Below are 27,182 nucleotides of genomic sequence, written 5' to 3'. Positions count from 1 at the left end.
TTTGGTAATATTTTCTTGAATTTTATTACTCATGGCAACGGTAAAGTAAAGCAACTCCACATATATCATGCAATTGTACTGGGAAATGGAATGTTACAAAGAAAAATTTAGTACAACACTGTTTAAAAGGTCGAAGTTTAGCAAGGATTGTTATAGTACTCCACATAATTATACAAATATATTGGACTACTTCCCAGTTAGTTTTATACTATAGCAAAGCTCTTAGTATTACATTTGTGAATTGCATAAAGTAGAGATTTTGAAGCTCAAACAACAATGCTATTAAGTGCAACAATATTCAAACAGAAAGGTCAAACAGTGCAAGAAAAAAAATGTCATGGTACACAGACAAAATAGAACTATGCAGACAATATTCTTCCTTCTCTTTATATCAAACTAGGACCTACATTTTTTCCCTCAACTCTAAAAATTCTCTGCAAATTATACAGGAGTAATTTATCTTGGATTGTACCACATACGAGGGAAACTGCAGCCCATGGCACCAGAACTTGCACGAGAACGAGAACTTAGGCCAGCACTGTCTAAAATCATGGCAAGGGCTCTCTCTTCTTCTTCAATCAGAGCCTCTTCATACTGAGACTGGAAGGTAGCTGCGTATGTCCCATGAACCTTTGCCACAAACTCTAACACTTTCATCTTACTAGTTTCAGCTCGAGCCCGGGGCCCCCACACATACTCATACTGCACAGGATGACTATCGGCTACTGGCTGGTACACCAGGTATTGCTCCTTCACAAACTCATGGGTTATCAGATGCCTAGGGTCACCAAAGATGGAATGATTCACCCCGTCATAGATTCCCATTGCATTCAACGCTTCCATAATCTCCTCTTCAGTGGCACGGTTGCCTTTCATGAAGACTACCCCCAGGACGATTATCAGGAGACCAGTCTTAGGAAAACTATACTCATCACTACACATCCCATCATAGGTGAGACCTAGTTTGATAAAGAGAGCATAGACGTGGTTGACAGGATCTACTTCCTTCACATCTAGGCCAAAAACCATTGCCAAGCGATCAGCAGATCTCTGGAAGATTTCATGAAAACGATTTTCATCTTCTCTGACAATGAGTCTCATTATATCAGTCTTGGTCATCATCTCTTTCATTTGATACTTGTGCAGCATATAATTCACCAAGAAGTTAACTTTACTATCGACACTCATCACAGGCACATTCATGGTGTCTTGTTGACATGGTGGATAGACTGGATAGCCCTGTTCTCCTTGGTTACTAAGATTCCCACCTGATTTTCTCGAAGAGTCATAGGGACTCTGAAAACCTCCAGAAGTACTAGGTGTCTCATCTGCAGGATAATTTTGGTTGCTAGCCATCAGAGAATGGAAGGAGTGACATGGCTCCTCCACACGCCTAGACACCTGTGGAATCTCTAGGCCCTGGCTCTCCTCACAGGTCTGGCCCTTCAGACTACTAGACATAAGCTGAGAGGAGGAACATGGTTCCTCCATATTCCTGGAGACTGTTGCAACCTGCAGGCCCTGGGTCTGCTCACAGGTCTGGCCCTTCAGACTACTAGCCATAAGAAGAGAGGAGGTACAAGGCTCCTCCACATTCCTGCAGACTGCTGCAATCTGGCTGTGGGTCTTCTCACAGGTCTGGCCTTGGTCACCTGCACATTCTGGATTCTTCTGAAGTTGAGACATGGTGACTCTGGTGAATAGAAGCAAATAAGTGTGCACACAGGAAGGCAGCAATCAGGAATCACTGTTTGAAAGAGAAAGGGCAGGTGTAAAGTAATAAGCTAGTAAAATCAATTCCAGTCATGGTGAATGAACTTCTGAAAATCATGTGATAAAGGTTTGAAGGCAATAACTGGCAGGGGAAAATAAGAGAACCACTGGGTGTTAGCCAACCCAACATCAAAATTATCAGGGTCCATAGTACATACATGTTTGGCTCTGTAGTTCCCACTCCTTTTTTAAATGAAAAAAATGTGCATAATGTCCACAAGTATGATCACCATGGAAGCTAATGGGCTTAAGCCACATTCTCTGTCATAACAAAACTATGCCCCCCCCAAAAGGCGGGTATGAAGTACTTGTAGCTTAGAAACTACAGGCAACTGATAACAGCTGTTATTGGAGAATCAGTTTTCTTTAAGGGTACGACATCCAGGTAGGTAGACCATTATCCCATGGAGGGCAACACACACCCAATACTACATGGCAGCACAAATAGTGCTTAATGGCTTAAAAATAAGAGTGCAAAAAGTTGAATGTGGAGAGAATGGAGTTGTATCTGGTAGGAACTAAGGGAAGGGGTGAATATAATCAAAATTTTATGAAATTTTCAAATAAAAAATAAAGCCTGTTCCCTTAAAACTAAAATTATATCTTCTATAAATTTAAGAGTAAAATTGGAAGTTCCTCCTTATTTGCAAATTCTCTGGGCCAACGGCAGAAACTAAGTGGCACAGAATTTTTGCATGCTGTGGTGATCCCCTCAGTACTCGGGAGCCTTACTTAGAATCAAATAGGCGTATCTCTTCTCTTGGGAGCTTACATATATCAGATGATTCCTACTTCCTCTCTCAGACCATAGTACATGAAGTGAACTATTCATTCACTATCCTTATTTGAATTATCTCAGGAAATAGAGTTTCAAGGCAGGTAATATGTTATCATTTCTATACTTGACTGTAGGTATCACACACTTTTCACCCAAGATACACACACACACCACAAATCTTGAGACCCCTTCCTTTTCTTGAACTGATATTCCATCAAACTAACTACTTGTATCCATGTGATCACAAAGGAACAATTCAAAGGCATTCAATTCATCCATTTTCCCCCTACAATCTGTCAACTGTAGTGGGACAGAATTCTGTTGACACCACTCTGTTCCTGGGTATATGTTCCTATCTGCCTAATTGTCCTTTTTTTTAAACAATGTAAGTGTCTGGGATATGACACAATTGGCTTAGAACAAAATATCACCATGTCTTAAATCAGCAGAAACAGGAAGTTACTATATATTACAGCCTGGCAGTCTTTCCCAGGGCCTGCTAAGGCACACAGAGAAACTATGTAGGGCTATGTTAATCCAGATATTCTGAGATACATGATACCTTGCGGCTCTATGTCAAGTGTATTACTTGGAGAACTGATTGGGTTACACTTTCTACATTTTGATTGCTACTGGTTCAATTCCCTACCAAAATCATTTCCTTTCAACTAAGACAATTGCAGGGAACAGTTTGAGAAATCTTTTTGCCGAAATCCAGCTTACCTCTGTGACAACAGAAGATACATCTATTGGAGACCTATGCACTTGGAAGGGTAGATCCCTCAGCCTTCTTTGGTAGGATTTGGAACATTTTATGCTACTTTATGAGATAGCGGTCCACATCAACAAAACTTTCTTCTTCCCAAAACACCAATTAGGAACAGTTGGGATACTTATCCATACCTAAGGTACCCTAGACTAACAACAGTATTAGAGTTTTTTCTGTTCTATCCTACTATGGGTAATACCCTTATCTTATCCGTGTCTCAGTCTGGATTCCTAGCAGTGCTCTTAAACTGAGGCTATCATTAGAACAAATATATTTTATTTTTGAGTCAGGAAAATGAAGAGACAGTAATGAAACCCCAAGTATCTTTCTTTAAGAGTCCATAAATTGAGATCAGAGTGGAGTACATGCACATAGTAAACATAATAAAATGAATGTTCATCAGTATTTATTCAATTTCTACACACCAGTTACTAGCACTGCATAAGACTCCTTGCCCCTGCTAGACTGTTACTTTTTCTTATACTAACTACCCAACTATTGAGAACAAAAGAAAGTAAAAAGAGGGTCATTCATATGTACATTCCAACATCCAAGTTCTCACATGATATAGGTGGACACTGTGGGCCCATGTGTTTCCCCAATTGCTGACTCAGAATACTTACCTTAATCCCCGAAAATAACTTCAGATCTTTCCTCTATTTTTCTGGCTTCAGTGTTTTAGATCAAAGGACACAGCTCCCTGAAAAAGAAAAGAAAGTGATGGCATAAAGGATGTACATTGTGGATACCCCTTCTAGAGCCCTCCTAAGGCTGAACAAGGAGTCAGAGAAGAGCACCCTAGTAAGTCTTTCTTCTGGAGAATGGAGTCCATGTGGCTTTATATCCTTCAAACACAGGTTCGTTGAATACTCACATGGCCTAGGGTTTATGATATGGAATTTATAATCTCACTACAAAGTATTCTTTCAATTACAAAGTATCCTTCCAAATAAGTGCCATGAAATTGTTGACCTAGTGTGCTTCTCTGGGTCTTCTGATAAACTACTTAGGAAAACCAACTTAGGAGGAAGGAGTTTATTTCACGGTGCAGGTTATAGTGTACCATTGAAGGAAGTCAGAACAAGAACACAAGGTAAAAGAACACAAGGCAAGAATCTGGAGGCTGGACCTGAAGCACATTCCATGGAGGAATGGTGCATACTGTCTTTTTTACCCTGTCCTTTGAGTGGTTTGACTGAGACTGTCTCCACCCCTTAGGCTCATATATTTCATTGCTTAGTCACCAGAAAGTGACATTATTTGAAAGGATTATAAAAGTTAGGAGGTGTGGTCTTGTTGGGGAAAATGTGCCCCTGGGGTGAGTTTTGAGATTTCAAAAGCCCATTCCAAGCTTACAGACTATCTCTGCCTATGAATCAGGAGGCAGCTCTCAGCTACTCCAACACCTGCCTGCATGCTGCCATACTTTCCACCATGGTGACAATGAATTAACCTTTGAAACTGTAAGGAAGCACCAAATTAAACCCTTACTTTTATATGACCACCGTGGTCATGGTGTCTCTTCACACTAATACAACAGTGACTAAGAAGCTGGTATCAGGGGATGGAGTATTATGACAGCCATGACCATGATACTTGTTGGCAGAATGTGGACTTTGAGATGTTGGATTAGGAGATCAATTGAACACTTTAATGGAGGCTTAATAGACAATACTAGTAAATGCATGGGAAACAGAGGTGCTTAGAACAGTGTAAATGGCTAGGTTCAAGAGATTTCATAGAGAAAGAATACTAGTATGTGCCTTGAAATCACTCTTGTGATATTTTGACAAGAATGTGGTCACGTTTCACAATAGTTCTAGAAATCTGCCTTGGTCTAAACTGAAGAATTTTTGATTAATGACTCAGGCAAAAAAGATTTTAGGACAGTCCAGTATTGACTAAATCACATGGGTATTATTGATCACTCTTACGCAGCTATAGAATGGAAAGGAGCAAAAGGATTTTAAGACTGAGTTCTATGGAAATTATTGATCATTCTTTCACAGATATAGAATGGAAAGGAGCAAGCTAGACAAAGAGAAATACAAAATGCATACATTGAGGGGAAAAGGAACACCAGGAAGCATAATGGAACCAAGTTGGAATCAAGGAGACAAAAACTTAAAAAAAAGCCTTATGCTAAATGAAAGAAAGTAATTGGTCTCCTCAGGACAAGATCCCAACCAGCTAAATTTCCAGCTTATGGAAAGAATTTAAAGAAAAGCTTCTATAGTGAATAAAGGAAACCATCAACAATGCAAGTGTGATCCAAATGTAACTGAAGGGAGCCAAGTTCTACTCCCAGTAAGCAGCAGAATGTGGCCTCTTTAGTCACATGGTTTTAGCTTTAGAGTCAAGGACAAAAGAAATGGGTGGAGGAACATTCCTCCTCAGCTAAAGAAAGCAGTTGAAGCAAGCCACGTGTCAGAGGTGTACCTGCATTTAGGCCTTGAGAGGCCATTATGTGACGCTGTAACGGCAAAGACTGGATTGTGATGGAGACCTCAAGATGCTGGAAATACTAAAGTTATGGGACACCTGTCAAGGTACTTTGAAGAAGAGGAATAGAACAGTTGTAATAGGCAGAAGCAAAATTGTCAAAATTGGCCTGATCTACAGATCCAGATCCAGGCAATCCTAAAGTAAAAGGTGGGATGCTGTCCCAACAAACAAACAAACAAGACTTATTCCTATCTCAAGAGCTACTGGTAAGAAATTTCAACTGGAAATGTGAGCCTCGGTTTTCTTCAGGGACATAGGCTCCAAGAGAGTCCAGTAGACAGTCGCACACTCATGCACACGTGGGTAGCATGAAATTGACTGTGGCTATTAAAGAGATGGAAGATGTTATGGAACAAGAAGCTGGGAGGACAGAGTTAGAAGGGTAGTCCCTATTGTTGAATACTCACACACTTCAGAAATAGCAGCCAGAGATCCCTAAGCTGGAACTAATCTGAATACCTCTTCCCTGAGTGCTGTGGGACAATCTCCTCATGATGTTGGATACCCATAACTTGTCACGAATATATTTCGTGATATTTCACTTGTATTTTAATAAATAAAGCATGCCTGAAGTTCAGGGATTAAAACAGCCTTACAGATCAGCCTTACAGACTAGGCAGTGCTGACACCCACGTTTAATCCCAGTAACTATACTCGTTTGCTATAGAAACTGGGTAGTAGTCATACACACCTTTAATCCCAGCACTAAAGAGGAATGTGAAACAAGAGGGGGGGGGATAGCTCTCACAGACAGTCTCCTGCTGAGATTGCCAGAGGCGGGATCACTATTTCTGACTGAGGTAGAGGTTAGAGGTAAGAGCTCATGGCTGGTTGTTTTGCTTTTCTTCATGTTGAACCCCAATACCCATCTCTGGATTGTTTTTATTAATTGTGCAAAAACAATCACACAATGTTTGGCAACTACATCCACATAAAACCTGAGAGTGCTTGGGAAGGGATTCTAGACACAAAAGAGCAAAGTTAAGAATTGCTTCTTGGTAGCAGCATTGTCTCAGGGAGGCTCTGTCTGCAAGAGGCAAGCAGAGGTATGGCTCCTTTAAGAGAGGTCTCCTGACTCAGCCTTAGTGGCAGAAATTCTTGCAGCTCTTTTAAGAGGCTCTGGCTGCCTTGGAATTTGTACTGTAGACGAGGCTGGCCTTATACTCACAGAAATATGTCTTTTTCTGCCTTCCACGTGCTGGGATTAACGGCATACACCACCACTGCTCAGCGTATAAAAAGTTTAATTATAAATATGAAGTTCCCGTGCTATTTAAAGCTACTCTTCTCACCAGCACACAAATTGAAGATTCATCAACAGACGATAGTTGAATTTATGGAATATCCATATAATGAACTGCTACAAACTCATTAAAGGAAGAATACTTTAGTGGTTATCTGTACCCTGTCACTTGTATTTTAATAAAATACTGACTAGCCAGTAACCAGACAGGAATTACAGGTGGGGTGATGAGAACAGGAGAATTCTAGAAAAAGAAAAGCTCAATCTTTAGTTGTCACCCAGACAGAGGGCAAGTAAGATGAGAATGCCTTGCTGATAAAAGGTATCAAGCCATGTGGCTAACACAGACAAGAATAATGGGCCAATATAATATGTAAGAAAGAGTTAATAAGAAGCTTGAGCTAATAGGAAACCAGTTTATGATTAATGTAGACCCCTGTATGGTTATTTTGGGACTGAATGACTGTGGGACCAGGTGGAACAGAAACCTTTGTCAACACCTGAGCACTAGCTTTCATATTACCAGAAGGCACAATGCAATCTTCCAAAGGGGAGAGGCAAAGAACAATCCTAACCAGCTATGATGTCGATGAAAAGCAACCAGAATTGCATGATAACCCTAAGGGTGCAGTAGTGGCACACATACCTTGGCAGCCACATACAGGTTTTCTAAATGTACTTAAGACCCACCCAAAAAGAGAGAAGCCATGCCTGGTACTGGAAATTGAGCTAATTCCCCAGTGGTAGTGAAGTCAACAATATTGGAGGAGAACATAAATCACTAGTTTACTAAACTAGCATAATCCCCAACAACAATCTCAACATTTGTCCTTACACCCAGCAATATGGTAGTCTTTACTCTTTAACATGGAAACTTCTATTTATAATAGATGGAGACCATGACAGAAAATTCCAACCAATGAAAATGGAGTTATGGAGCCCAGTCCCAACGAATACAACTATAAAATACTCCCATACTTAAGGTTTAGGGACGATTGTGGTGGAGGGGAAGCAGGTGTGGGAGGTCCTTCTGTCTGTGTTGCTTTTATTGGTTAATGAATAAAGAAAACTTCTGTGGCCTATAGCAAGGCAGAATATAGCTAGGTGGGGTTTAATTATAGCTTTATTTAGTTATTATAAAAAATAAGGTAAATATAAGTATTGTAACTGGAATTCTTGCTTGATACCTGTTTATATATATAATTGTAAAAGTTAAATTCTTCTTTTTTATTTAAACAGAAAATGGGAGTTGATTTGACATTCCTCTCTGTATGCTGTGAATACCAATGGTTAATAAAGAAACTGTCTTAGGTCTGAGTAGGGCAGAATACAGGTAGGTGGGAAAAACTAAACTGAATGCTGGGAAAAAGAAGGCAGAGTCAGAGAGAAGCCATTTAGACCTGCAAAAGAGAGATGTTGGAACTTTGCCCGGTAAGCCACTGCCTTGTGATGATATACAGATTAATGGAGATGGGTTAATTTAATCTATGAGTTAGCCAGAAATACACTTAAGCTATTGGCCAAACAGTATTGCCAATAATATGATTTCTGAGTGATTATTAAGGGTCTGAGCAACTTGGTACAAACAAGCGGCCTTCCCATAAAAGGAAACAAATATTGTGAAGTGCTAGAAGATCAGAGAGTTTTCTGTGATATTATATCTCCTAATGATGTCAGATACCCATAACTTGTTGACAACATATTTAGTGATATTTCACTTGTATTTTAATAAATAAAGGTCGCCTGAAGTTCAGGGATTAAAACACCCACACTGATAGCCTTACAAACTAGGCAGTTCTGATATCCACTTTTAATCCATATATATATATACACATATATACACATATATATGTGTGTGGATATATATATATATATATATATATCCCAATATGTATATATACTAGATTGCTATAGAAACTGGGTAGTAGTCATATATACCTTTAATCCCAGCACTAGAAAGGAATGCGAGATGGGAGGGGAGATAGCTCTTATAGACAATCTCATTCTGAGATTCCTGGAGGCAGAATCATTATTTCTGAATGAGGTAGAGGTAAAAGCTAGTGACTGGCTGTTTTGCTTTTTTTCCAGATTGAACTCCAATACCCATATCTGGATTGTTTTTATTAATTGTGCAAAAAAATTACATAATGTTTGGCAACTACATTCACATAAAACCTGAGAGAGCTTGGGAAGGGATTCTAGACACAAAAGAACAAATAAGAATGGCTTCTTGGTAGCAGCATTGTCTCAGGTAAGCTCTGTTTGCAAGAGGCAAGCAGAGGTATGACTCCTTTAAGAGAGGTCTCCTGACTTAGTATTAGTGGCAGAAATCCTTGCAGCTCTACTAGAAGCTCTGGCTGTCCTGGAATTTGCTCTGTAGACTAGGTGGCCTTGAACTCACAGAAATCTTTCTGCCTCTGCCTTTCACCTGCTGGGATTAAAGGCATACACCACCAATCCCCAGCTTATAAAAGGTGTTTAATGATATATATGAAGTTCCCATGCTACTCCTCTCACCCGAACACAAACAAATTGAAGATTTATCAACAGACGCTAGGTTAATGTATGGAATATCCCTGTAATGAACTGCTATGAACTCATTAAAGGAAGAATACTGTGTTGGTTAATCTCTATCTACAGCATTGAGGAAGCTGATGCAGGAGGTATAAAGGCTGGAGGGAGTCCATCTTGTGCCATACAGTGAGGCATAACATCTATAGTTACTGGTAAGCAATGAGATTCATATTGCTCAATGTATACTTAAAAGGAGCACAACTGTGTTTTACATATGTGTGTGTGTGTATGTGTGTGTAAAGAAAGCATCTGGAAGAATGCACACAACATGCTCATGGTTGGCTCCTCTTGGCATGTTAGCCATGGGAAGGTAGGAAAGTATGTCAGTAGCCAAGTGAAAAAGGTTAAAACCCTTCTGGAATTTATGATCACAATCACACATCAATTAAACATATATTGAAAGGAAATATATACACATATAGGCAAAAGAGAGGCTCTGTTATCAAATATTAAAGTGGTATTTATGATCAACCGGCATCTTGCTTCTTTGTGGTGACATGGACCTAGAAACTCCAGGGTTGTGGCGGTAAATCTGGCTCCCACTAATACCTCCACCATGAAGCTAGACTGACTCTCAAAAAGCAAAGAAATGGGGTGGAGCCAGCCACCAAAGTTGTTAATTTAATTCTAACCATATTATTTAGCAAATTAAAGATTTGTGGTCAGTATAAGATAGAGATATACAGTAAAGACAGACTCAGACAAAAAAAACTTTTAAACATTTTTACAAAATGTTTAAAAATATGTGTAGCCTTGGGAGAGAAAAGAATAGAGAAAGTCCTAATTTTTTTTTTTTAGGAGCTGGCATGGTGGCATGTGCCTTTAATCCCTGAACTTGGAAGACAGAAGCAGGTGGATCTCTCCGAGTTTGAGGCCAGACTTTTCTCCAGAGAATTCTGGGACAGCCAAAGATACACAGAAAAATCCTTTCTCAAACTTAAAAATAAAATACAAACATTAGAATTTTAAAAAGCCATGTAAAGATGGAAAATACACTGAGAATTTCAATACTGTAAGTTATTGTGTTTCTTTGAATTGTTTGACTTATGAGGAAGGATCAACAGCTGGTAAAACACATTTGATTATTAATTCTCCTGGATTAGTCTAAGCTATATATTTTGAAAATGCCTTGACTTACAAATTTAAGTCAAAGATATATTACTTTGGAGAGGAGGTTTTACTTTTGTTTCCATAAGAAATGACAGGCTATTGATTCATTCTGGGTTAAGAAAATAAGGTTTGATCAAGGAAGACCCTGTGAAAAATTTCCAATGGGACTGGATAGTTATTTTCTAAAAGAGGACTAATTACTAACCCAGTATTTCCTTATTATCCTAAATAGTTGGTAATAATAATTTTTAAGGACTAGAAATTTGCATTCCATTGTTTCATGCGCTGAATAGCTGAATAGGTACAATACCTTGAACAGGAGTAAAAACGTATTTACAATATATTCTAAAAAAAAATTACCCTTAAAAACGTGTAACCAATGTTTCAGAGCTCCTCTATTGCAGTTTCTTCTGAGTTCTTTGGGTAGTCTGCTGTTACATATTTTTTTCAGGAAAAAAGCTCAACAATATCCCCTCAGGAGATGTTTTCTTTCTTTCTCTCTTTCCTTCTGTTTTTTTTTTTTTTTTTTTTTTTTTTTTGGTTTTTTGAGACAAGGTTTCTCTGTAGCTTTGGAACCTGTCCTGTAACTAGTTGTTGTAGGCCAGGATGGCCTCGAACTCAGAGAGACCCTTCTGCCTCTGCCTCCCGAGTGCTGAAATTAAAGGTGTACACCGCCACTGCACAGCTCAGACGATTTTTTCATAGGATACCTCCCCTGTTTGAGGTAAGGTTTCTGAGTCAAATCACACCTCCCATCTCCTACAAAATTTATCGCAGCCCAGACCTGGCCCCTGAGGACTAACGGCAAAAGTGAGATTCTGAACTGTGCAGTGCGGTACACTGTTCAGTGTCGTATAATCCCATAAATCCTTATTTAGAATCATATTTTTTTAATTATCAAATGTATCTGGGAAGCTCCGTCTTCTCTCTTTCAGCTATCCTGTACACCGGCTTCGATCATTTCTGGACAAAGCCTTCCTGTACAGCTTTCACACTTCCTTACATCACTTCCAGTCCCTTACGTCACTTCCAGTCCGTGGACTTCACGAGCTCGCTGCAGTGTGACACTGCGCATGCTCCGGGTTCCTTAACAGCCGTTTCTTTTCTTTCTTCACCTCATCACTTGGGTTTCTGAAAAGTCTAAGGATTTTTACTTCTGTTAACCTGGGATCTGGCCCTTCGTGTCAGTATACCTGAAAGGTTGTTAGGGTTCTAGGACTCGAGAGTCTTTCATAGTAATTTAAAAAAGAGACACAGCTTTGGTAAGCCTCTGCCTCGAGAGTGCAGTGATTAAAGGTGTGCGCGCCACCACCTTCTGGCACCCAGCCACCTTCTGGCACCCAGCTCAATAATGGTGATCTCTTCGGTTCTCATTCTTCAGAATTCTTCGTTGTGGCTCTTTTAAATTCCAGGTACGGATTCCTGGGAAATGCAATCTCTCCCTTTTAGCAAATTTTTACCAATTTTCTTACTTCATCCTTTCAGAAATTGTATTAAGTGTCTTTCTTCTTCAGTCTTGATTTGAGACGGGGTAGAAAGTAATAGGTAGACAGGTACCATGATACTGGTAGAGTATCATCGACAAAACCTACAGATATAGTTATTTATTCTCTTAATTGTCTGGATTTACCCTTTTATATAAACCTTATCATAAAAACACTTTCTATAGGTTAAGGACTAATATGATTTTAAGAGTGATGGACTTTTTGGCTTAAATGACTTCCTGTACATAGACGATCTTGTTCTTATTCATTCCATCCACATATTTTGTTGTTCCTAGCATCTGGCTGTTTCCAATTTCAGTTTTGAACAATATAATTAGTAATATGCAACATGTCCTTGTCCCTAACTTCAGTGAAAATCATAACATTTCATGTTTTTATATTTTAATTATTTTGCTAGTTAATTCTTAAGTTGGAATATTAGAAAAAGTAAAGTTCAACTGTAAGTTGAAACAATTTATTTCAATAGTTAACACAATTAACCCAGTGTATTAGACACTCTATATACTGTCATTAATTATGGGTATCATAACTAGTTCATTCTCCCTTTTGCATAATTCAAGTACCATGTAGATGTGGGAGAGTCTATAAATTGAGTATTAGATGTTATATAATAAAGGACTGATCAGAATAAAAATAAAAAATAAATTTGAGGACACTGATAGATTAAATTGGAGAAATTCATAAATTAAGGAAAAATAGTTCATAATTTATGGCAAAGATGTTTTTTTGAGGGACTGGAGAGATGCTTCAGAGGTTAAGAACACTTGTTTCATTTTCAGAGTATCTGAGACTTGTTCACAATACCCACATGGTGACCTACAACAATCTCTAAGTTTAGTTTTAAAAGATTTGATTCCTCTGTGGCCTGGAGTCAGTGAACTCACATTGTACATAAAAATAACACAGACAAAACATTCATGCACATAAAATAAAAATAAATAAATCTTAAAAACAGATCAAGGAAATAAACAACAAAACAAAAACCTCATAATGGTAGTCACACAGTATACAATTGTTTAAAAATATTACATTAAAATTTAATGGTAGGTAAGTATGTGTGCTGTCAATATTTAGGTTGAATATTTTCTGGTTATAGGGAATTAATAGAAAATAAAGGTAATCAAAGGCAAGGATTATAAAAGACAACACTATTATTAAACACAAATAGAATTTATATGAAGAATTTATACAAAAATCCACTATGTAATGAATGCATTCTAAACGCTATTGTATATTAAATTTCTGCATAGAATGTACTGTTTGCTTTAGTAATAAACAGGATAAAATTGAATTTATAAATGTATAAAAGTGAATACTGCATAACAAGTGTAAGAATTCGGACAAATTACTTGGCTACTGTTTAAATTACTGAAAACTTGATAAATTGGAAAAATATTACAGAAAATTCAATAAACAAGTTAAACTGCCTCATGTTTAATCTAGTGATGACTATAAAATCAATATATATATGTATGTTATTTGTGAATAGTTTTGGGTAGAAACAGAATATGATTGAAAACCTCCGTTATTCACAACACATAATCTATTGTAGGTCAGTTTCATACCTAATTTTATGTTATTTCATTTGAAAATTTGTATATTACATTAACAGAAGAAAATGCTACAATAAGAGAAAAACTACTAACAAAATCAATAACCAGTATTCATTCATGTTTAAAATATATACAACCAAATTAGATAAGGCTATCAATGAAAAATTATTTTAAATAAAATACATAATATGGAAATGTTGAGATGATTATTATCCTTTCTTGCTAATAATTCAATGAAAGTACTGCACAGGGAGTAGATTAATAATGGTAATAGATGAAATGTGTTATGTTTAGAGAATAGCATTAACATAATTTCTGTATTTAGTTGCATGTATTTAAATGAAGAAAATATATTCATGATAACTATATGTATCTCCTAAAATATTGTTAAGCATAAGATTAATATGCAATCACATACTTTTGTGGGGCAACAAATAATATAAAAATACAGTTAAATAAAACATGTACATTATTACTTAAAAATAAATATACTAATATAATTTTCAAAGTATGTGAACATAATATACAATTTCCCTATAAAGGGAGATATTGCTGAAATTCTAAACTACAGCAATATTTTATATACAGGTAGCATATTCAATATTAATGGCCCTCAAGTTTGATTGTCAAAATACTGGTAACATTTCATCACAAATACAGCTCTAAATATTTTGTGTGAATGTTTGTACATGTGACATGAATGCATAAGTTTATGTAAGCTGAGTTTAAAATTTAAGTTGAATTTCAAATTCCCAATAATTGACTTAAACTCAGAATTATTAAAAATCTATTGTAGTTATGAACTTGTAAATGATATAAGTGAAGACACAGGCAAATTACCAGAACACATGAGAGAAACTTGCAGTAGATTCTCTTTCAGAGCCTCCAGAAGGATCCAATTCTACGAACTTTTTTTTTACTTCCAAATTCCAGAGTTCTGAGGAAATAGATTCATGTAGTTTTAGTCATCTAATTATTATTTTGTTATTTTTATGCAGTCTGAGAAAACTAACTCAAAGGAAGTAAGACATTGTGTACTTTAATCTGCAGATGGTCAAAACCGCCTGAGCCCTAATGGGATAACAGCTGTGTTGGTGCACTCTTCTCTGTAGTCTTTACTGGAATGGCTTGTGAGTTAGCATTTAGGATCACTATAACAACAGCACTATCCCTGTCTTATGGTATTTTGTACCAACAGGTTTGTGAGGGCCTTAAGAACTATCCCTGTCTTATGATACTTGATATCTACAGCTCTGTGGGGACTTCTCTGTCTGGGCCTACATGTATGCACTACAAGGTTTCACCTTGGGCCCATATAACTCCCACTGCTTTTGTTGATCAGCAACTATATCTTTGTTTGTCACCTTTTCAATCCCATTATTGAAAATATATTTTTTTATAAAATATATCCTGATTGTAGTTTTTCCTTCTTTTATTACTCTCAGTTCCTTTCCTCTTCTCTGTCATTTTTCATCCACTCCTTTCTGTCTTTCATTAGAAAAAATAGGCCTCTAAGAGACAAGAACCAAATATGACAAAATAAAATGTAAGGTTAAGCAAAAACTGTCATATTGAAGTTGGACATAGTTTCCCAACAGGAGGAAACAGTCTCAAGAACAGGCACAAGACTCAGTTACCCGCTTGTTCTCACTCTAAGAAATCCCATAAAAAAATTACCAAACTAAAATAAATACACACAGGACCATATAGGCTCTGTGCTCGTTGCTCCAGTCTCTATGAGTTCATATGTGGTTTGCTTAGTTCCTTCAGAGGCCTTATGCTCTTGGTATCCTCCACCCTCTCTGGCTTTGACACTTTCTGCTTCATTTTCCTGGGATTCCCTGAGATTTGAGGGGAGAGATTTAATGAAGACCCCATATTTAGACTCCATCTGTATAACATCAGACTCAGTGCAAACTTTCTGAACCACAGATATTATGACCAACAATTAATAAACAAAACCTCATGAAACTGAATAGCTTCTGTAAGGCAAAGGACACAATCATTCAGACAGAGCAGCAGCGTTCAGAATGGAATTTTGTTAACCAAATCTACATCTGATAGAGGGTTAATATCCAAAATATTAAATATATAAAAATACAAAGAACTCAAGAAATTAGATGTCTAAAAATTAAATTATAAAAGATATAAAGAACTCAAGAAATTAGATGTCAAAAAACTAAAATAATCCAATTTGAAATGGAATGTAGATGTAAACAGAAGTTTCAATAGAACAATGTCAAATGACTGAGAAACACTTAAAGAAATATTCAGTTCATCAGAGAAATGAATATCAGAACTACTTTGAAATTTCATCTTACACCTGTCAGAATGGCTAAGATCAATGACACAAGTGACAGCTCATGCCATTGAAGATGTAGGAAAAGGGGAACTCCTCTACTGCTCATATGAGTGTAAACTTGTCCAGTCACTATGGAAATCAATATGGCAATTCCTTAGGAAATTGGAAAACGATCTACTTCACAATTCAGCTTTACCGTTCTTGGATATATATCCAAAGAAAGCTCCATCCTACTACAAGGACACTTGCTCAGCCATGTTCACTATGGGTTCATTCATAATAGTCATAAATTGTAAATAACCTAGATGTCCCTTAACAGAAAAACAGATTAAAAAAATTGGTAAATTTATATAGTGAAGCAATACTCAGTGGTTTAAAAATGACATCATGAAATTTGTAAGCAAATGGATGGAACTATAAACAATAATACTAAGTGAAGTAACCCAGACCCAGTAAGATATAAATATGGTATGTATCCATTTATAAGTGGATAGTAGCCATTAAGTAAATGTGTCATTAGACATAGAGAGGTTAGGTAAAGAGGAAAGTTCTAGGGGGAGGCAAATAGATCTCCATGGGAAGGAGAAATATAATTAATTCATTTGCAGAGTCGGGACATATGTGGTTGGGAATGTGATGATCTGGTGGGGAGGGTGTGGGGAAATAGGGTAGAGGGAGACATTGTAAGGAAATTCAACTGGAATTGAAAGGCATTTGAGTGAGGGATGATATATAAGTCTAGTGCAATGAAAACTTTTTTGAAATTGAAGGCGATCCTAAGGAGGTCTCCTAATCATGGGGATGTAGATTGACAACTCGTCATCTCTTGACACCAAATAAAGTTTCCAGTAGCATGACTGAGTTACATTCAATTGAGTTGTTGTATGACTGAGTTACATTCAATTGAGCTGTTGTATGAGAGTTCCACTAAAATACACACACACACACACACACACACACACACACACACAAAGACAGGCTTTGCAAAAAAGGGTTGCTCTCTGCAACTGACAGTATGTTCCGTTTTGGAGGACAATACTCACACATCTTGTTAAGTGTGAAGTTAACACATGGTGAAGTTTATCTGGTGCCTACATGTAGCCGCACACAATCAAAGCATAAACATATCAGACAATCTATGTAGTCATCTGAAAGTAAATAAATATTCACAAAGAAATATGTGATGATAAACTGGTCACTAAGAATGCAGAACAATCTTGTAGCAGTACATGATAATGTATATGTGGAACTGTAACACATAAAGACAAAAGAGTGATGATCCCATGTTTAATTCCAGCCGGCACTACACAGTGAAATCTAAGCATATTTTCATTGATTCCCTTCCCCTTATCTTATTCTTCATATTCCTTGCCTCACTTGACCACTTATACCTGACAGTAATCTCCCTTCAGCTTTTAAGTGCATGTGTTCAGGTTTTCTCCCCCTGCTCCTCCAGTACCTTTTTAAAATCACCTCATACTTCACTTTCTAATTTCGTGATTTACACCCATACTCACATTCATCCCTTCAACATTCCACCCAGATAGATGGATAGATAGACAGACAGACAGAGAGAAAGACAGATAGATCATAGATATATGAATGGATGGATAGATAGACAGATATATAGAAGTACATATTAACATCTAGAGTGAGGCAGAGAGAGAGAGAGAGAGAGAGAGAGAGAGAGAGAGAGAGAGAGCGAGCATGGAGAGAGATTATGGCAAGTAAATAGACACATACATGACATACATGAAGGTAACAGAGTAGAAGACTGTAGACATGCCTCTACAAAGTATGGATAACTCATATTTAACAGAGTTGTAGGATAGTAGGAAAGCTATGAAATGCTATCTTCTTGACATGACATGGCCATTGCACACACCTACTCGTAGGAACTGTGATTACTTCCACAAAATCTAGCCAATAAAAGATTTTAGCATGGATGCATGGATTGGAGGAAGGCCTCCCAAGGCTCCACTCTTAGCTGAAAAACTAAGCAGTTGGTAGATGCAGGGGTAAAAAAGCCTCGCTCTCTTTCTCTCTGTCTATTTCTCTTTTTCATGGAGGTAGCCACTGATAGATTACCCATGCCCCACTAGATGACCTCCCACCCTCATGGACAATACTAATTGGACTTAGCCAGTTAAAAATAGATATTTTTAAAATAGAATATAACTTTGGAAGGGAGATATAATTGGGCTTTCCTGGGGGAATTGGATATTGAGTAGACATAAGTGAGAGATAGGAATGATCATAAATTGTATACATGTATGAAATTCTCAGAGAAATAAAAATAAAACTTACAATAAAGTGCTAATAAAAGCATTTGAAATGAAAAAAAACATATCAATGGAGAGAGGTGGATTTTAAAACAAAAAACTACTAAGGATTTATTAGAGAAAAAACTGAATTGTGACTTAATCCTCACATTTTATATATAACTAAATTCAAACAGCATAAATTTCCCTGTAAAAGTTTAAATTACAAAACTTTCCCAAGACAATATAGGAGAATGCTTTGTGAACATTCCATTTGATGAAGAGTTATTGGACATTATACCTTATGCGTAACCCATACAATTCTTAATGAAGGCTTCATTCAAAATTTCAAAGAAATCTTGTCACGACAATGAAAGTAAAACCAACTGGTTATGCAAAGATGTTTCTAAATCACATTTGATAAGAGTAATACTGAATATGTCTGAAAAACCCTTAAACTAAATGGTTAAGACAGCATATTAAAGTGGGAGTGTAGCTCACTGACTGAGTGCTGTGCATGCATGAATGTATGCATTCTAGGCTAAGGGTCACACCCTCCAAAGAACAAAAAAGGCAAAAGCCAACTAGTGGCATTTCACTGAAGAAGATATATAGCCAGCCAATAAACAAATACACGGAAAGAAATTCAAATTCAGTAAACCCAGGCAATTGATAATTAATTTAAAACTATTGTGAAATGCAATGGTATAAATCCTATAATGTAAAATAATAATAAATTTATAATGTCAGATAGTCATCAATAGTGCAAAGAAATTAGATTATGGCATGATTGACAGATTACAGACAATTCTCCCACACCATTAAATGTTATCAGAAATATAATATTTCCCAGAAACTACAAAATATTTGGAAGTTTTAAAATGACAAAACAAACTTCAACTCACCAAGTAGCATAGCAATTGCACTTCTGTACACTTAGCCCAGAAATGAGACTTTATATCTACACAGGCACACACACAAAAACTCTCTACATAATTATTCATAGAAACTGAGTTTGTAGAAGTTCCCAAACAAGCAAGAAACAAGCAAGATATTTCAACAATGGGCAAATGTTTTAGCAAACTGTAGGACATTCATTCCCTGAGATAAGAAGAAACAAAATGTTGGTACATGTAGACAAATATTTCAGTAAAATGTGGGATGTTTGTACCATGGGATAAGAAGAAACAAACTATTGATATGCTACCAATGTATGGAGTTCAAGGCCATGCTATTGAGTAAGAACAAATTCAGTTACAAAAGCATACACTTTTATGGTTCTCATTTTTATAATATTCTCAAATGCATAAAATGATAGAAATATAGAAGGAAATTGATCTTGGTTACATAATAAGCAAGGTGGGAAGAAAAGGTTAGGTGATTTTTTTGTTAAAGGATAGTGTTTGGGACTTGTTCTAAATTTTTAATATAATTATGGTCATACAGATAAACATATAAAAAAAATCCATTGATCTCAACAAACACATTTAAAAATGCAATTTCTTCTTGTTGTTTAAGTTGTTTGAGATAAGAGTCTCTGACATCAAACTATTGGCAGTCCTCTTGCTTCAGATACCACCCTCCAAACAGGTATGAGCCTCTATGACCACCAGTTTCCCAGTTTTGATATTATACTCTCTACTTAGGAATTATAGGCTTACTGGGCAACCTGATGTTGCCTTGTGGTACCTGCAATTTGCACATACAGATCTATGAGCTAATGTAAGATATTTGCCTTAAATCATTAAGTTTTTGCTATTTTAGTATGGAAGCAATTGAAAATAAAACACATATAAATTATTTCATGTGCTTTTCTCATTATTCATGAATCAAACTTTCTTTAAATGAGAAATTATTATTTCTCCTTATTATATATTTATACTAAGAAAATTGATTTGCCAAAATCCTATTAACTTGGGAAATATCATAAAAATATAATGTATATTTGTAAGAAAAATCTTATAGAACCAGTACTATGCACAGTGAATATATACCAAAATAATCCCATTAGTTGACCATTTGTTTATTAACTAAAAACTACCAAAGAAAATTGAATATATGATTAACAACGTTATCAACATTATTATTATAGCAGAAACAAACTTACCATTTTAGCAAAGATTCAAGAAGGTGAAAAGGAAAGACAAAGATAATTCTAAAAAACGCCCCCAGGGTCCAGCTTACCTCATCTGCTATTCTCCTACATGCTTGTGGGTACCTCTACCCTTAGAGAGCTTCATTTAGAACACTGGGCCTGATCAAAATCTAAACTGATAATTTATATTTTCTTGGACAGGCCCATAGCCAATGCCCACATAGTATGGGAGTTTGCAATCCTTGCTATCTCGCCTGGGAAAAAAACAGAAAGAAAAACAAAACCAAACCTCTGCAGTGCAATATAAGTTCCAATGAATCCTAAAAAATCAGGTTTAGACCAAGACATTGACTGAAATGTTATTTGTTGTAACTGTTTAATGTCTTGCATTTAAAAAGATAAATCACAATTCTAATTTATAGCTCATTATACAGACATAATAGCTATCAAATGATTGAGGCACTATCACATGGCTGTTAAAATACTAAAGAAAAATAAAATTCAAGTAATATCTTATTTTGTGTATTGAAAAGAAATTAAAATATCCCATGATTTTGACCAATAAAACCACTTTGTTATTTAAGATAGCATTTGATTTTAGATGTTCCCCTGAATTAAAAAAAGAACAATGCACACAAATTTTACTTGATTACATTCTTCTGTGGGTCACAAAAACAAAGGTAGCGTATTTGCTAGTTAAGATGACTTGTTCTTCAATCATGGAAGATAACCTCTCATTTCTGAAGTATTTTTTTATTGTCTTCATGAACATACCGAAAGTGTCAAAGTCATAAGGAATATAATATTAAAATGAAGATGGGGACTTTTGAAGAAATCGCCCCTTCACTGGTGTGCATGCATGAAAATTGGATAAGTCCCCTGTCATTTAATTGTTTTATATATTGACAAGAATGTAAAGCTTCAAAGCGTTTCCCACAAAGGAATATTTTGCCCATCAGAAAATACATGTCAGGATACAGATATAGTGTCCTTGATTACTTCACATCTAACTCTCTGCATACATGGTATCAGAAATATGGAGAGTTACATGATACGGGCAGTTTTTGAAATGATGGTCATCATGGGTTGGAACTAAGCCCTCAGTGTAGATAGTGAGTTGAGTACTTAAATTTCTCATTTCCATAAATCAAGTTGAATCTTCCTAAAACAAAGCTCTGATCATAGCCATTGTATGTGAATTATTCCCTCATTGCTTTACTGTAATGCTTTGAAATGGAGGAGAAGAGGTTCAATTTTTAATTACTATAAGCAACTGTAATCTTTTTTCACTTTTTGAATGTCATCAGTTGACATTTATGACACACATAAAAACATTTTTATCCAAAAGTGTGCAAATATATATGTTCACAGTAGAAATAAAATTAGTACTTTCTTGGAAGATTTTAAAATATTTCCCTACTTTTTAGGAATAAATAGATGTGATTTTAATTCATTCTAGGGAAAACATAGACAATATTTAGAAAAGTAATGACCAAATAATTTTTTAAATATTAACTCACAATATAGTCTCAAAAATGGAAACTTTGAAATTTGATAGATAAAAATATTAAAGTGGTATGGCCCAGTGGTATACGCTTAGGGTCGTAGCACTCTTGGTGGAGTTAAGAGGGCTAGGAGAGTTCAAGGAGATAGGAGAGTCTCCTCTCAGGTCAAATGAAGTGGTAGTGTGGAGAATGATGGGTGGATATTATCAATATTCATTTTATACATGCAAGGAATAAACTTTAAAATCTACTTTTAAAATACTGGGGATATAGCTTATCTTTGGAGTGCTTATTTAGCTGACAAAAGGCTTATGTTCACTGTCCAGCACTGAAAAATAAATAAGTAAATAAATAACTATTTTCAAATCCTAAGTAATACTATACATGATATAATAGGTGAAAATACAATGAATTAATGCCTAATGCTGTTTCAAAAATTTTCCAATACTATTTCAGGCTAATTTGCATATACAAACTACAGCTTAGACCCACTCAAAAGTCCTGAAGAATTTCCTCTTTCTCACTTCAATTCTGCTCCTCAAATTTTCAATCATCTCAGAATAGCTCAAAGTTCAGTACAATATACAGTATCACAAAATTCTACTGGTAAAATTAAAATTTTCCACACACAACTTTTCTCTTCCTTTCTCTTTCTCTTGTTTTACACACACACACACACACACACACACACACACACACACACACACACACACCCCTAAATGCATATTCAATATTTTTTAATGAAGCCACTTTCTTTTATTTAATAAAAATGTATCATTAAAACCAGTAAAGCTAATAGTGATATTTTATCTAATTTGTAGCCTATATTCAAAGTCTTAACATTCAAATATGAACTGTGATAACTGATTAAAGCTAGTCTGCTTAATATGGGATATTCATCTAGTCTTGGCACTGATATGTTTTAAGTTGAGTAACCACTGGTCAAGTGGTTTATCAACAAGGAAAAATACAAGCCAACATGTATTAATAAATATTCTTATGCAGTGCCTCTAGAAAATAGTTTGAGGTAAAAACATTTTTTGATATTCTGAAAGTGTAAGGGTACTGCCTTTCAGCTTAAGGTATTGATTCCATTCATGATTATTGATTATTGAACATATTATTTCATTGGTTTATGCAAGACTGAGATGAATATCACTTCAATCCTCAACATAGAATTTTGAACTACTGTTTAGAATTGAGCAGAAGAGAAATAGATTCATATATAGGTGGTTGCCTCTTTAGTAAACTTTTCTACTAGTAACAAGAAAGCATAATGCTTAACAAGGTAGTAGAAAAGGATATATTTGAATGTTTATAAAATCTAGGTCTGTAGGAGATTTTACAGTTGCTTGGCTTGTTATTGAGATAACAGAGCTAAGATTTGCTTCTGGACTTGGAATTTGAATAATGAAACCTTAAATATGATAAGCTATTAAATAGTAATAAATATCATGACAATTGAGTTAATATTGGAGGTAAGAGATGTGAAAGAGTATTAAACAATCATTTTGCAAGGTCATTTCAATAAATTTATAGGGTTTGTAGTTTTGAGTAACACTTTAAGAGTTATATTTGGAAAAGGGGGTACTTATGGCATTGTATTACAAACACGATAAAAGAAATCGTCCATTAATAACACCAACATTAAAATTGCATATTATTTTGAATTACACTGTAGATGAAGCAAGAATGTATCTTTCATTTTCTAGGGTTAAAGTATTTTTGTAAAAATTGTTGTTCAAATTGTGTAGAGCAAACAACAAAGATTGATTTATGAATGTACAGGGACCTAGTTACCTGGATTGATTAAGATTTTCTGTCTTTACATTCAGAACAGTATAGGCGTTCCACATTTTCATTAGTCTCCACTTTCCATTATTTTTTTTCTGTAGAAATTCTCAGTAACTCCTTTTTATTTCTAGTTGTTACAGTGGTAGTGTGTGCCTCTGCTAACTTCAATTTGGTAGTCTGTTTTCCGGCCTTTTACAGCACTTTACCTTTTCCTAGTTACTTTTCACATACTTACCTGCACATATCTGCTCTATCTGAAGTTCTTTAGAAGTGAAGATAACGCACAGCAGATGAAAGGTTCTTGGAAGTTATGGCTACGTACTTAGAAGCAGAGATGGGTAGATCAATGGACAGTTTGCCTTTCTAATTCAAGAGACATCTGAATAACCAGAAAATACTGCTTTATAGCCTTCTTCAGGTACGGCAATCAGGTAAGTTCAATCTTGAGTGATTATTGTGTTTGGTTTTAAAGTTTTAAAGTTAACCTGCTACAAATTAAAATTATGTGAATAGGGAGCCGCACCTGAAAAAGTATCCCGATTGCCTTAATTGACTTTTGAAAGGCCACCCCAATTGTGGGCTGCACTTCGGGTAGCAGCCCAGATAAAAAGTGGTTATCAGAAGAATATTTAGCCTCACCATTTGCTTGTTTGGCCCACTGTGGCTGGGTTAATTTTTTCTGTTGTTGCGGCTTCAGATTCATTTACAGACAGCAGGACCAGTGTTTCCAAGCTTTCATCAAGGAATAGAGACCAGTGGTTCTCCAGGAATTTCCCCATATTGTAGCACCAGATTTGAACTACGGAGGGACTCTGCCTGTGGGCTAACTACTGGTCATTGCTTCCAATGAAAGACAGGTTTTTCTGGGTCTACTTTAATTTGTGAGTCTTAGGACTGACTAGCAGGTTATCAGTATTTCAGGGGTAACTTGGCTGTCTTTATTATTTTAAAATGTGGGCCAAACATGGCAGTAATGTCCTGTATTCCAAGCACTGGTGGACCTCTGTGCGTTCAAGCTTGCTTATCTACTTAGTAAGGGTCCAGGACAGCCAGTGCTATGTAGAGGCCCTGCCCTCCAAAACTAAAAAATTAAAAATTGAAAACCTCACTTAATGGCTGACTGAGAAGCCAAGGACAAAGGCACTGGGTTTTGATCCTACTGCATGTACTGACTTTGTGGGAGCCTAGTCTGTTTGGTTGTGCACCTTCCTGGACCTGGATGGAGGGGGGAGGACCTTGGACTTCCCACAGGGCAGGGAACCCTGACTGCTCTTTGGACTGGAGAGGGAGGAGGAGGGGAGTGAGGGAAGGGGGAGAGAAATGGGAGGTAGGGAGGAGGCAGAAATTTTTTAATAATAAAAAGTAAAAAAAGAAAAAAAAAGAATGTATTTCAGGAAAAGGAAAAAATCTCACTTAATAAGTGTTTATATCTATCAAATATAATATTTATTTATTGTACATAATAATTATATTTTTATATGTTAATTATTTATATATATATATAGTTTTCATATCCTTTCTTCTAGTCATCTGCTCGGAGAGCTGAAGTAAATCAATAAAGATTATTTTTGTGCTTTCTTCAATTTGTGTAGAATGCAAATCTCTAGATTACCACTTCTATGGAATCATTTTATTCTTTTTTTGTGCTTAACTCTAAACACACCAGATTCACAAACAAAGTGGGTTTTGTATCTTACACACTGGTGATTCCATGCTGAATCACCCTGTTCTAGAGAGACTCAATTATGCTCTTTCATGCACAGGAGAGTTTGACAGTAATATGGGTGGCTTTGACTTTTTCCTTCGCCCATGTTCCTCTATGTAACCTCAAAAATTTCTCTAAATTTGTAAAATAGATTGTTTTTATGAGAGACAAATCCTTGTCTATGTAAGGAAGTTGATGGAAGTATATTTTAGCAAAGGAAGATATATAAACCCAGCACAAGACCCGTGAGGCCTTGGCCAACTCAGGAGCACTTTCTGAGACTGTGGGATCAGGCTTAAGTATACCCTCTAAATTCCACTGCTTTCAGACAGGAATGCAGGTTGAATAGTAGAATGTAAGCCCAAGCAGGAAACGGGTTGCAGTGGAGTCAGAATCTGTGAGATCTGACAAAAAGAGATAGCCAGTAGACCACAGTCTATATCATAAGTCAGCAACTACTACGATTAAGGAACATCAAGGAGGTATGTTTATATATTTTCAACACAAATCAAACCATTTTGTTATTAAAATATACTATAAAATACCATCATAATAATTTTGAAGTTGATATGCACCTCTTTTAAAATGTCACATAATAACACACACGTCATGGTGATTGTATATTTAGAATATGTTCATCTTACATGACTAAAAGTAAACACATACTGAACAACTACTGCTTTCCTTTTCTCTACACCTAGATAAACCTCATTCCCCATTTTGTTTCTATGAATTTAGTTAATTTAGATATTATATATGAGTGGGCTCTTTCAGCAGTTGCCTTTTTATGGTTATCTTATGCTATGGACTGGATATAATTTGAGTGAATTCTCTCAAGGTTCATACGTTGGAGCCTTGGTTTTCAGTGTGGGGATGTTGATAGGTAGTGAAAACATTAGTAGTAGAGAAAACTACAAGGTGACTGTGTCAAGTGGGTCACCTTCTGGGGACCATAATGTGTAATACTTGTCAGACTCCATTTAGTTCACTTGATAGTGCATTGTTAGAGAAGGCCTGACTCCTGAATTCCTTTCTTGTTTTTTGTTTTCCCATGGTTTTCTCCCTCCTGTTATTACCCCAGTCTTAACACCACATGGCAGAGGTTATGAAGCAGCTCAGGGAGTACTCAACTGAGGACAAGCAGATGAAAAAAACCTGATCTTATAGTTTCAGCCTTCAAATAAACCTGTTTCCTTTAGAAAATAAGCAAACCCTAGGCATTTTAACACAAATTTAGTATTTTGTCTTCAAGTTTGATTACTGGGTTGTCATAAGATCCACATGACAGATCCCTTCTTCTTATGGGGCAGGGATAAGTGTTTGTAGATGTATTGCAGTGAGGCTTGAACTTTAACTGAGAATAATTTTAGATTTCTGACCCCTCTACCTCCATCTCCAGAGTGCTGGAAATACAGGAATGCATTACTCTGCCTGTAGTGCTAGGGATCAAACTGCAGCAGGCCACCAACTCCCAAGTCATGATATGGAGACTTGTTATTAGTTAGGAATGCTCAGCCTTATCTTAGCCTTACCTTTCTCCTTATCTACCTTTTGCCTTGCGTCCAAAATGAACCTTTCCTTCATTCTGTGTGGCTTACTTACCTGTTTCCTCTGGGTCTGGCTGGTTGGCGGCTGCCTGGCTTCTGGCCATGAGGTTTTCCTTCTCCCTCGTTCTTTCTTCTCTCTTCCTTGAGCCTGGATTTCTCCGGT

The 27,182-nt window shown here is 36.3% G+C and overlaps 1 protein-coding gene across 3 annotated transcripts; it reads right to left on the bottom strand.

The window, feature by feature from the left end:
* Positions 1–27,182, bottom strand: LOC148117428 (melanoma-associated antigen B16-like). 3 transcript variants are annotated; one of them, XM_087902724.1, is made up of 3 exons: positions 27,075–27,182; positions 3,944–4,020; positions 1–1,747 (listed from the first exon to the last, which is right to left on the bottom strand). In XM_087902724.1, the coding sequence occupies exon 3, from the start codon at positions 1,684–1,686 to the stop codon at positions 457–459; it is 1,230 nt and encodes a 409-aa protein (XP_087758850.1). In that variant the 5' UTR covers positions 1,687–1,747; positions 3,944–4,020; positions 27,075–27,182; the 3' UTR covers positions 1–456. The 3 variants fall into 3 exon arrangements, with proteins under 3 accessions (XP_087758850.1, XP_087758848.1, XP_087758849.1); XM_087902722.1 differs by lacking the exon at positions 27,075–27,182 and adding an exon at positions 19,279–19,378; XM_087902723.1 differs by lacking the exon at positions 27,075–27,182 and adding an exon at positions 14,651–14,748.

Source organism: Myodes glareolus, chromosome X, assembly GCF_982192425.1.
Source record: "Myodes glareolus chromosome X, mMyoGla1.1, whole genome shotgun sequence".
Lineage (NCBI taxonomy): Eukaryota > Metazoa > Chordata > Mammalia > Rodentia > Cricetidae > Myodes > Myodes glareolus.
This window is presented reverse-complemented; position numbering and strand designations above follow the sequence as displayed.

Excerpts from the sequence above, each read along its gene's own strand:
- LOC148117428 (XM_087902724.1), bottom strand. The coding sequence starts at position 1,686 with ATGTCTCAACTTCAGAAGAATCCAGAATGTGCAGGTGACCAAGGCCAG.